At 59.1% G+C, this 12,353-nt stretch overlaps 1 protein-coding gene across 3 annotated transcripts in view; it reads right to left on the bottom strand.

The window, feature by feature from the left end:
* ARHGEF10L (Rho guanine nucleotide exchange factor 10 like) overlaps window positions 1–12,353 on the bottom strand; it is a 121,334-nt gene that overhangs the window by 55,143 nt on the left and 53,838 nt on the right. The window contains exons 7-12 of one of the 3 annotated variants that reach the window (XM_058675883.1): window positions 10,988–11,157; window positions 6,342–6,458; window positions 3,674–3,782; window positions 2,058–2,164; window positions 1,260–1,337; window positions 358–537 (exon numbers count right to left, since the gene is read on the bottom strand). In XM_058675883.1, the coding sequence (XP_058531866.1) occupies window positions 358–537; window positions 1,260–1,337; window positions 2,058–2,164; window positions 3,674–3,782; window positions 6,342–6,458; window positions 10,988–11,157 (761 nt within the window). Of the gene's footprint in view, window positions 1–357; window positions 538–1,259; window positions 1,338–2,057; window positions 2,165–2,973; window positions 3,164–3,673; window positions 3,783–6,341; window positions 6,459–10,987; window positions 11,158–12,353 lie in introns of those variants that run through there. The other 2 variants (XM_058675890.1, XM_058675892.1) reach the window with 2 other exon arrangements.

The raw sequence follows: 12,353 nt of genomic DNA, 5'->3' as shown, positions 1-12,353 counted from the left end.
GACCAGACCTGGGCTGTGACCCAACGCTTCTGCCCCAGCACAAAGGGGCCTCTCCCTTGGGGTTGAGGGCAGAGTCTGCGCCCACGTGTCACAGTGGCGGGTCACTCCACAATGGGAAGAAGTTTGCAACCTGCCAGGTGGCTGCCTGCAGTGGCCTGTGCCACTGGCACCAGTGGGACATGTGAGAACTGCGAGTTGTCACACCCACCCCCAGCTTTGGTCCTGCCAACACTCCGGCCCTGCCTCCCTCAGCTCCCACCAGCTTCAACAGGCCAGCAGGTGGGGATAGAGGCAGGGGGCCTGGCTGGAGGACCCCCAGGGTCGGAGGACTGGAGAAGGAGACTTGAAGACACCTACTGAGGCCACAAAGAGGTCCCCAATCTTCTCGGTGGAGTCCCACTCAGCCACACGGGAGGACAGGGCGATCTGGAACATGGAGTGGCAGTGCAGGATCTCCTTCACGCGGAAGAACACAGTCTGGCACTTGCGCGCGCTCAGCGCCTTCGGCTCCATCTCCATCAGTGGATTGCGGTAATCCTGCCAGGGCAGGCGTGGGAAGCAGGTGTGAGAGACTACGCCCCCCCCTCCAACCCGGCCTTCAGGACATCCCAACGGGGCTGAGCCCAAAGCTGAGCCAACTCCAAGCAGCAGGTCTCCCGGTTACGGGGGCGAAGGGAAGGAGGTGGGAACAGGTGTCCCTCACTCTTCCCAAGTCCTTCGGGAAGGACCTTTGTGAATGTGGCACTCCTGACTGACTCTCTAACCACCTGTACTGTGTGACCCTAGGGCTTGGGAAGAAGTGGGTCTCGCACATTCAGGAGCTCCATGGATGGTCCCCGGTGTGGCCGGCCCTCCTTGGTCCTGACAGGTTGATCAAGCCCTAAGGTCTCTGCCAAGCATCCCCAGCCCCCAGACCTGGCCCCCCGCACTGTCCCACCAGCTGGGTCAGAAACAAGGAGTACTTCCATCTCTGCCTGCCTGACTGCTCCCCTCTCTGTGGCTCTGACCTCGGGAAGCGGGGCAGTCACACCCCCTATCCCTACACATCCCTCCGCAGTGACCTCACTCCAACAGCCACTCCCGCCTTGCAAATAAATGTATAAATATTTTTTTAAATTAAAACTTGAAATAAAGTGTCCATTTTTGGCCTCTTCCCTTAAGTGGCCCACAGGCCCCAGGCCCTGTCGAGTGTGCTGCCAGGGTCTCCCCGTCCCTGCCCACCCCCCACCACCCACCCCTGATAGTCTCAGAGGTCACACCTGCAGTATCCGCTTCAGGGAGTCCACGTAGCTGCCTTCGCTTTGCACGATGGAGCCCAGGATGTGTCTCCGGACCACCTGTGCAGGGCACAGCGTCAGTGCCCCAACACCTGCTACAAGCCAGCACCCACCACACATGAGGCCTTCGGAGGCAGAAGGGAGCTGACACCGCCACACCAGGGCCCGAAGGATGGCACCACCTTCCCTAGCCCTGGCAGACTCAGAACTGCAGCACTGCCCACCCTGCTGAGCTGGGCAGAGGGCAGTGCCCCAGGGCCAGCCTTGCCCAGCCTCTGCTCACTGCTCCATGGTGTTGGCAGCTCCTGGCCTTTGGAGGACTCTAACAGAAAACTTATAGACTGAACTGAAACCCCAGCCCCCTAGCATTGGCTGTAGTCAGAAGCCCCAAGCAATTGTCTCCACAAAATGGTCCTGGCATCTGTCACCTCTCTGGGGTCTCCACATCAGAACACACTTGGCTAGTCCCTCTCTGTGCCCCTCTGGCCACCCAGGCCTCAGCAGGGGTGGGGTAGAGGAGACCCCTCAAATGCTGGCATTCCCACCCTCCACACACCAACAACATGGAGCACATAGGGTTCCACCAGGAAAGCCTGCAGATGTAGCTGAGAAGACAGGCCTGGGGAACCCCCTCCCACCCCCCGGCCCACACAAACCCTGAATCCTCTCTTCCCCTACATGAACCAGACCAAAGTGGGTCCAGAGAGCAGGCTGGAATCCTGGCAGTCCCCCCAACACACACACATACACACACACACACACACACACACACACACACACCTGCTGAGGGCTCAGGCCATCCGGCATAGGGCCCAGCTCTGGGGCCGGGGGCTTGATGTCCGTCACGGCGACCTCCAGGAGTCCCATGTCCTCCTCCTCCGAGTCACCTGGGGAGTCAGACAGGGGTGATGACACGGCGAGGTGGGGGCAGCTCACACTGGCCTGTTAATGACCCACTCTAACAGGGACCCAGGGTCACCCCAGACCAGCCTAGGGTTGGGGTCCCAGGGGAGGATCAGTGCCTGGGGCCAAATGGGATTAGAGCTGAACTGCTGGCTGGTTCAAGGGCTCAGAGCTCCATACCAGAGCCTGGGAGCGCCAACAGTAAAGCCAGGTGCACGTGAGTGAGTGAGTGAGTGAGTGAGTGAACGGGGAGGGAGGAGAAGGCAGCATCCGGCTGGGCCTGGGCTCTCAGAATTCACCCAGCCAGGAATCACTGGCCCTGCTCAGACCCGCTGTCCTGGCCGGGAGATGGCCAGCCATCACAGCTCCATCCCTAGCCACTAAAAATAGTTAGCTTTGGGACGCCGAAGCAGCGGATCAACAAAAGTAAGCCCCGAGAAAAATGGGGCACTTCGGTTTTGGAATTTCATTTTTTATTTAAGACAAGGAATGCAAAGACCCAAAAGAAGAAATAGTTCAAGTGGAGTGGGACAGGGATCCCCAGCCAAGAGTGGGGGTAGGACTGGCAGAGTGGAGGAGGGCAAATGCAGGGCCTGTCTCAGACCCTGGGACGTCCCGACCCCCACGAGACAGATGTGGGTGTCACGGGATGGGACCCCAGCTGCTCAGCAGCAGCCGCAGCAGGAAATGGGCTCTGCTGCCAGGACACTGGGGTGGGGGTGGGGAAAAGCAACAGTAATGCCAGGGGCAGAAGGAGCTGGGACAGCAGGGTGGTGGGGGTGGGGAGGCTTACCTGAACAGGAGATGGAGGAGGAAGAGGAAGAGGGACAGCGGACAACTGCGTGGGCACGGGGGTGGTGGAGGCTCTCCTGCCTGGCCCACATGACGCCCCGGGCATCACTGCGCACCCACCCCAGCCGCCAGGCCCGCGGCTTCCTCTTCCCCCACGCACCACCACTGGGCAGCATTCTTGGCCGGTGATTTGAGCCTGGCCGCAGCTATTAATAACGCCCCAGGGGGGTTGGGTCACTTCAGGAAAGGCTCCGGGTTCACGGGCTGGGTGGGGAGGGTGACCCAGACACTGTCCCCAGCCAGCTGACCTGTTGTCGAGGGGGCCAATGTGCTCCAAAAAGGGTGGAGCAGCCTGAAGAGCACTCTGGGGCACCACACACAGTGGTACACAGAGAGGGGGGATTTCGACCCAGTTTGTGGGTGAGGGACTGGCCGTTCCCAGGGGCAAGAGCCGTGTAGGATCTTCAGAAGGTTGCAGAGCCGGAACAATGCTGTTTTGACCACACAGGACTCTCCGTGTCCTGTCACAGCACCCCTCACCAGCCAAGGGGCACAGGTGACCCTCGCTGAAGGCTCACACTGTCTCTCCTACACCAGGCTGGGCACTGGGCATCCCCCTACCCTCCAATGAGGCACTGAGGTCTCCTGCCTGCCCTAGAGAAGTGGCCCGCCCCCTGCCCCGCCCCCAAGCAGTGCCTCACCCAGGACATCTTTCCGATGGAGGAAGGAGACTTTGCGCATGACGGCCATCCTCGTCTTTTCCAGCCCATCCTTCGTCCCGCTCTTGGCGGCCTTCATGAGCTGGGTCATCTGAGAAAGGCACACAGGAGCTCATCAGAGACCAGGGGCCACCAGCGGCCATCAGCCTCACCCGCCTTGGCCTGGCTGCAGGCCCAGCAACCACCACAGCCCATTTCCCATTCCATACCATGAGCCACAGTGGGAGGTGAGCAGGCTCCGGGGGACTTCTGGGGGGCTCCCTGGGGGCAAAGGGAGGTCCAAACCTGATTTTGCTTCCTTCGGGATAAACTACATGATTGGATGTCCAGTGAAGGGGATGGTGGGACAGGGGACAGGCTAGAGCAGGCTGGAAATTCTGGACCTGGGTTCAAATCTCAGCTCTGCCACTTGCTAGCAAGAAGACGAGTCACCTAACCTTCCTGGGACAGCTTCCCCGGGCCACAGCGACAGCGTCCAGGCCTAGGAAGGCTCTCTGACCAGCAAACACAATCGCTGTGGGATCTTCCAGGGGTAAGGAAGAGGAAGCGAGTGTGTGCCCCCATGTCCTCCACTGAGCCCACACAGGCACCCCTCCAGTGCCCCCCGACAGCCAGCTTCTTCCTGAGTCCACTACCTGGGGGGGGGCGCGGGGGGCGGAGGGGGAATCCAGAGAGAAGGCTGCACCTACCAGCAAGCTAAGCAGGTGAGGCACAAGGCACACCAGAAGGGGGACGGGGAGCCAGCCACAGCACAGAGAACAGGGCTGCTGTCCCCCACGTCACTCCTCACCCCCAGCCCTAGCCCCAGCCCCAGGACTTTCTCCAATACTGCCCCACAGGCTGCCCAGGGAACCTTCCACAGCGGTGGGGTGCTGGGGAGCGCTCCAGGTCTGCACAGCCCCATGCGGGAATCACAGCTGCAGACGGATGGCAACATCTGAAGCAGGGCCCAGACTCCCAGTGAGAGTTCAGCTTAGTTCATTTCCACGAGTGGCTACATGACACAGCCACACAGCCACAGACGGTATGGCTCTAGAAAGATACCCTCCTTCCCGAAACCTGCTGATTTCGGGGAGCTCTCCAGTCTCCTCCATTCTATCACCTCCCACCACCCTTTAGGCGCCCACACTTCTCAGGGGTCTGGGCCACGAAGGCTCTAAAGCCCCCACGGCTGAGGCTGTGGCCGGGAGGCAGGGCTGGTGGCTTTTCAGGAACCAGGGCTGACTTTCTGGAACCAGCCTCAGGGAGAGGGGAAGTGAGGCCTCATCTCTGTGGCTTGGGGCTGGGTGGGGAGGGTAGAAGTATATTCGATAATCTGCCAAGGCGGACGGGTGTCACCCCAGAAGCCACATTCAGGGTGCTATCCCTCTTGGGAGGGAAGGACTGGGACCCTCCTCCTCCCAGCAGCACAGCCCAGCACCCACCCTAGCTGCAGTGGGGCTGCCTGACACATCCCCAAACTGGACTCGAGGTGGAGGGCATTTGAGCCCCTTCTCTGGGCCAACCTGCTACATCCTGGTCCCCACAAGCCCAGTCCTAGGCTCCACCCCTTGCTGACACCACCCCACCCCCACCTTGCCCAGTCCTGGACCTCAGGGAACTGCATGGCTTGGGTGCAAACTGACTCTTCCCTTTGGGGTGGCCCCAGCTATGATACAGCAGGCAGCGCAACAGGGCAGAGAGCACAGGGGCTGCTTCTGATCCAGCTCCCTAGGAAAGCAGAGCAAGACGGTCCAGGTGTTTGGGCTCATGCACCCACATGGGAGACCTGGATGAAATCCCTGGCTCCTGGCTTAGGCCTGGACCAGCACTTGCCATTGCGGCCATTTGAGGAATGAACCAGTAAATGGAAGATATCTCTTTCTCTTTTCCCCATCTTCCCACCCCAACACTCTTTCAAATAAAGAAAAATAAAGCTTAAGGAAAAAAAGAAAAGAAAACCCTACTTCTCAGGCCCTGAAGCCAAGGCCTGAGGCACTGGGAACGTGGCCAGGATCACACAGTGAGGAAGCAGTGAGCATGGGGTGCAGGCTCAGAGCTGCAGTCCTGCAAGGCCCTTGCTTTTGGCCGTGACACCCAGGTGCACAGGGAGCAGAGCCTCCACAATTGACACTATCAGCACCGGAAGGCTGGGCACACGGAGGCAACACTATGAGTTCTCCCACAGACACCCTTTCCTCACATCTCTGGGAACACATCTCTGAGGGACACGCATGTCAACCAGTGCTCACGCTTCTCAAAGTGAGACCCAAACCACCCCCAGGGCTGGTCAGGAGGCAGCCTCCCCCCCACCCCCCAGGGCTTGCCCAGGACCTACACGAGCAGCCCTGGAGGAGGAGTTCTGGAATTTGCATGTTCATGGAGCACCCTAGGTGGCTGTGAGCATCCCAAAGGTTGAGCCCCCACTGCCGGGGAATCCTTGGAGACCGTGAAAGTTTCTCTCAAGGGTACGGAGAAAGATGTCACCGAGAGCACGGGGTGGGACACACTGGCTGACAGCAGAGACATGGAGAATGGCCACGCACCAGCTCCCAGGGCAACGCAGGAGGTGGCACCCCGCCCTCCTTGGTCCCCAGGCCAAGGAAAGGCTGAGGCAGCTGCAGAGTGGCCAGCCCCCCTCCAGGATGCGGGAAGGACGTGGGGACAATACCTTACAATCGCACTTGTGCTTCAGCTCCTGCATGTCTCTCCCCCCAACTCTTAAAGCCAAGATGTCTTTCTTAGTCCTGGAGTATCTTTCCTTTAGCCTAGTCAGGTCTGGAGAAAGCTGGAGCCCCCAAGCGGCCAGGCAGAAGGAGAGCAGGTGAGAGGAGCAGGCAGGGCAGGGAGGAGACAAAACACAGACAACAAAGGAAAAAGGAGACTCAGGTCAAGTGGCAGCTGGACGACCCGGGTGGGCAGGTAGGCAGGCAGATGGGCGGGCCCCAAGCAGCAGTCTGGCCAGCGAGTGTGTTCCAACAGCTTCCAACCCAGCATGCCTGGCAGCTGGGAACTGGTCTGCAGCAGGGAATCCTGGATGCTGGGGAGGAGAAAGAGGGGAACAAGCCCAGTCTCCCACCTTGGGGACAGGGACAACGCTCTGAGGATAAGGACTGTGTCTTCTCCCCACCTCTGGGGTGCAGCACAGGGCCTGGAACACAGGAAGTTCTCAGCGAGTCTGTGAGATGATGAGCGGGTGGACAGATGGGTAGGTGGGTGGATAGATGGGTGGGTGGGTGTGTGGATATGTGGGTAGACAGGCTGGTGGATAGATGGGTGGGTGAATGGGTGGCTAGGCTAGTGGGCGGATGGGTGGGTGGGTAGGCAGATTGGTGAGTGGGTGGGTAGATGAACGGGTGGATGGGTGAGTGAATGGGTGAGTGGATGGGTGGGTGGATGGGTGGGTGAATGGGTGAGTGGATGGGTGGGTGGATGGGTGGGTGAATGGGTGAGTGGATGGGTGGGTGAATGCATGAATGGGTCACACATTCATCAATGGGCAGGACTGAGAGGCACAGAGGGATAAATGGGCAATTGCACAGAAAGATGGCTGAACAGATAGAGCAAGGGTTTGACAGATGGACGGATAACAGACAATTGGGGCAGGTTCACAGCTGCCTGGATGCATAGAAAGGACATATAGATGAACAAATAAATAAATAGATGGGTGAAGAGAAATCAGATGAAGGGATAAAAAGGATGGCTACCTACGTGCATGGATAAGGGGAATGGGTGCAGAGAGCAGCAACAATCATTTTCCAGAACAAAGAGCCTCACTTCGTTGCATTTCTACAGTGTGAATACCCTCACCGTGGTCAAATTCAAACTAGCAAAGTGACATCACTGAGTGTGGATACTTAACAAGCACACAGCTGATTCTTGAGTTCTTATGAGCTAGCACAAGCCAGCTGTGGCACACCACGAAAGGAAGGAGGGGATTCGTGGAGGGCAGGATGAAAGAAAAGGCTGAATGGATGGATGGACGAGAGTGAATGCATGGATGGGGGGAAGACGGATGTGACTAGAAGGACAGACACTTGCATGCATGGCTTACATGAGCAACACTGCTGTGTGGTAAGATGCACAGAGGACCAAGACAGGCAAGCGCTCTGGAGACTCAGGTGAGGGGGCTAAGAGCCTAAGCCGGCAGGCAGGCACACCTCTGTTGCACACTGGCACCCTGCCTACCAGCCGGAAGTCTCCTTACCTCTGGTCAAGTGGCCACAGTCAGGGCCACTTCAAAGGGTTGTTGACAACATTAAGTGGACGTGACATGTAAAGCACAGAGCCTCAGGAGGACTCCAAAACGGAAAGTCATTGTTAGTTCCCCTTTAAGTTGCCAGCACTCAGGGTCCATAGGGTGGGCAGATGGACGGCTGGTCAGATGAGATATTTGTACCCTTATGCAGCCCTAACTTCCAGCTCAACCACACACTGGCTGGGTGTCCATCTAACCTTACAGATATGTCTTCTGATCCGTCAGGGGGATCTTGCTGCCCGTAACCCTGACCATTTTAGGCTATTGGGAAAATCATGTGAAACCGCTTTGGGAGCAGTGCCTCACTGGACAGATGTCCCCTGTCCCCTGGTGCTAAGCAGAGTGCGCGGGGCAAGGGTCCTTGTGAGAGTGACCCAGAGGCCTGGGAACGGGGAGCCAGCTGGGGTTCCTGCTGACTCCTGTCTGTCTAGAAGCAGCTTCACCCAACCCAAGACATCGAGTGTCTGGGTCTCAGGCACCCCGCTGCCTCTCTCGGGGGGGGCATGCAGAACTAGGAAACATTAGGGTCAGGGGCCAATGGCTGAGCTGGCCCCATCAGAGCAGGGGCAGAAACAAGGCCGAGGTCGGCTCTGGCATTTCGGTAAAGAAGCTACAGCTCCTGCTCAGTCCCCTACCCAACCAGATCTCAGTGACCCTGACCATGAGGAGGCCACAGAGAGGGACCTCTTCCCACATGGGAAAGAAACCTCCCGCAGACCACTGGAAGCAACCAGCAGGATAGCTTGTGAGCCAAGCAGGACGAGGTAGCCAAGAGGGACAAGGCAGCTGCTTACATCTGGGTCAAACACTTCTAAGGTGGTCCCTCTGCAGCCCCCTTAGTCACTTTCTTTGGCAACAGTCTAGCTCCCTAGCCCGGCCTCTCTAGACATCAGAAGGAAGAACTCCATTCACTGTCCAGCCTCTGGGTGGGGTGTCAAAGCCATGGTCAGAGTCCAAGGATAGGACACAACCTCCGCAGACCGCTGCTGCCTGGTGCACGCAGCACACACAGCCCAGCCAGGAAGCTACTGCAATACCAGCAGGCCTAGGAGCAGGTGCACCCCAAGCAGCCCAGAAGGGAGAAGCCCTAAAGGCAGGGTTCAGCAGGGGTCCCCAGGACAGACATGGGCACCAAAGGCGAGGCTCCTCTCTGGCCAGGAAGCAGGCAGGTGTTGGCCCAGGACCAGAGGAGATGTGCTTGTTCATGCTTAGAAATTCCAAGAACTGTGCTACATGGTGGGTCTGCTGAGGAAGAGGCCCAAGTTGCCAGCTTGAGGGCGTAGAAGTCAAGAACCCACAGGTAGCCCCAGAGATCACAAACCAGACCAGGCCCTGTGGATGTGGGAGGAAAGGTCCAGTCTGCCACTTCTCAGCATACTGGGCAGGTCACCTGTACCATGGGAGGCCAATAGCAGCTTCAAGGCAGACTGCTGGACACAACCCACACTCCGAGGCCCTGGCATCTGTGATCGCAAGCCCTCTCCAAGGATGCTAATGCCCTGCATAGCTGTGGGCGGCCTCCAGCGGCTCTCTCCCTTGTTTCCAGGGCCGGCAGGAAGGTGGGGGGAGGTGTGTGTGGAAATGACCAAGGGACAGGGGACAGGACAGCCTGAGGCTGAGAAATAACAAAGGCTGGCATGGGATGCCAGAGCCCATCTGGGTCACTGCATCCAGAGCAGGGCTGAGACGTGTGGGTCCTGCCCTCACACAGAGGAGCAATCCATGGGTGCTAGGGAGCTTCACCTCCCTGACTCAGCAGCATGCCTTGCCCCTGCCGAAGTTCACAGCAGACACGAACCACTGCCAGGCTCTGCCTGGGCTACTCTCCATCCTAGAACAGCTCTGCCACCTTCTCTGGCATCTCGGCTCAGCCCAGACTCACCTCCTCTAGAAGCCACTTCAGGTCAGCCCTGTGAGGACCCCACCCGCGACTGGCTACGCTGGCATCTCTGCCTTGCTTTTGGACAAAACTGTCTCACATGCAGATCTTCACATGTGGATCTCCTGCTGGACCTTAACGGTTCACAGGGCCTGGGCCACATGACTACAGCCATGCGCTAAGATATAGACTGGAAAACACAGTGTGTCAAAGATGCTTTGCTTGCCGGCTTCTAAGACATCCAGCCCAATTTCTTCCCCCGAGCCTGGACGCCCACCCTAGGGAAACCTGGGGCTTAGAGCCCCCTGCTCTCAACTCCGGGCCAGCTGGGGATAGGCTGCCTGAAAATGGGTGGGTACGGCCAGCATCCCTCTCTCAGGAATTCTCCAACTCCTAAAGGGACAGGAGGCACTGGGAAAGACCTGGAAGGCTGCCCCACCAGCCCAGCCCAGTCCAGCCCATCCCAGCCTGGCCTCTGCTCCTACCCCCACTTGGCCATCACAGGGTTGGCCTTCTTATCCACCTGTCATTTGAGGAGGAGCTCAAGAGGGACTCTGGTTTGGGCAGAACTTGTAAGGCTCAGCATGGCCAGGTGGCTGCCTTCTAGAAGCTTCCAGAAAGGACAATGTGAGAGGAGCAAGGCTACCACCGGACAATCTGTCCACCTCTGGGATTCAGGGACACCTACACCTGCACATAGCGGTGGAGGAGCCCTGGCTCAGGCAGGAGCACCAGGAAAGCCAAGTGTGCCGCTGGCCCTCTGGGAAGGCAGCCAGTAGGGCCAGGGAGATGAGCCGACTGGTTCAAGCATCAACTCCAATCAGTACATTGGGATACTTGGAGCACAGTGTGGAGAAGGATCCTGAAGCCCAAGCCAGGCCCAGGAAGTCGCAATCCCTTGACCCCCTTGGATAGGGTCTGCCATAGGGCTGGGGCAGGGGGTAGCACCTATGCCTGGTGCAGACCACGCCCACCCTGGGGCTCAGGGCTCTCGCTCCACAGCCCACATGAAAGTTCCTCTATTGGGACAACCCGGGTCTTCCGTCCATCTCACCACGCCTTCCTGGGAACCACTGATGGCCATATGGGTCAGGCCTGGTTCTCACCACCCCATGTACCTCCCTCCTCCCCGAGGGGCCTCAGTGCCCTGACCACGGCAACAGACCCCCAGCCTCCTCACCTTGGGCTGGAAGGACACACGGTGTTTGGTGGGTTCTGCCTCAGGCTTGGTCTCCTCCCCTGAGTCCTCACTGTAGCTCTCAAACTCGCTGGAGCTCCAGCCTAGGTCCTCGGCCTCCCGGGGCGCCCCGTCCCGCTGCACGTCCTCATACAACAGGCCCCTGTCCGCCCCTGCCGGCCAAGGGACAGGGCAGGTAAGCCAGAGCCCCAGGGCCAGGCCAGACCACAGGCCCAACTTCCGACCCCCAGGGGAGAAGGGGAAGGGAGGGCTGGTGATGCCCCTAACCCCCGTTGGCCCTGGGGTCCTGCTCTGCTTTCTCAGCTGTCAACAGAAGCAACAGCCAGACCTCAACCCCGCCATGGAGTGGGAAAAAGCCTAAGAGCAGTGTCAGAACCACAATGGCTCAGAAATCCCTTCGGATCCTTGCCCTGCGGCCCAGCGGTCTCAGGGCTCCGCCCAGGCCTCCTCAGGGATGAAGAGCTGGGGGCAAACTGGCAGAGATGGGGCTATGGCTCCACGGAGGGCTCTGTGCGAGTCCACCACGGTCCAGTAGGGGGCGTACTGGACCCAGAATCCAAGAGCCTGCCCCTTCCCTCCAGAGCCTCCAAGAAACGCCCCGCCCACCCCGGAAGTGTCCCAGACTAAAACTCTGGGGACAGAGAGCTGGGCAGGAAGGGCATGGCCCACAGAGGGCAGGGGACTCAGGAGGCCCTGCTCAAGGTGGACGTGACCTGCCCGCTGGCCCAAGGCTGGAGAGTCACTGTCCAGGGGTGGGCAGGAACCCGATCCCCAGGGATGGTGCTTTCCTCTTTCATTACTTGGCAAGGAACCACAGCCCTCATGCAGAGTGGGTCAGACAGCAGCCAGATGGTGGAGATGACCAGGCTGCTGTCATCAGGGGAGAGCCTGGGCTTGGGTGAGGCCAGAGACTAGGGGCTCGGAGATCCCACATAGCCAGGTAGTCACAGCTGACGGCCAAGTCAGCAAAACAAATGGCAGGAGGGGACCAGGCTGGTGGGGGGCAGGGTGTGCTCAGCAGGAGGCCCAGGCTCCAAGACCAGGAATGAACGTGAGGTTATTTTTAAGCAAAAATAATAGAGCCCAATGTCCCCAGAGATGGGGCAGCTGGCACATAGGCTGTGACCATAGAAGGCTGTGCTGGTCATCCTGTGGCTGTAGTGGATGGCCCATGGCCAGGGAGCAGAGTGTTCTTGTGGGTACCAGAGGAGGAGCCATGAGCACCTGGGAGGCCCTGCAGGTGGGACCGAACCCCAGCCACGCCTCCCCATCAGCGTGTGAAGTCTCCCAGCAGCCCTGCCGTGGATGGGGTGCAAGCTGTCACCCCCTCCTGTTAGATGACAAAATG

Source organism: Ochotona princeps, chromosome 2 (genome assembly GCF_030435755.1).
Source record: "Ochotona princeps isolate mOchPri1 chromosome 2, mOchPri1.hap1, whole genome shotgun sequence".
NCBI lineage: Eukaryota > Metazoa > Chordata > Mammalia > Lagomorpha > Ochotonidae > Ochotona > Ochotona princeps.
The sequence above is the reverse complement of the archived record's forward strand: the minus strand, read 5'-3'. Positions and strand labels throughout refer to the sequence as shown.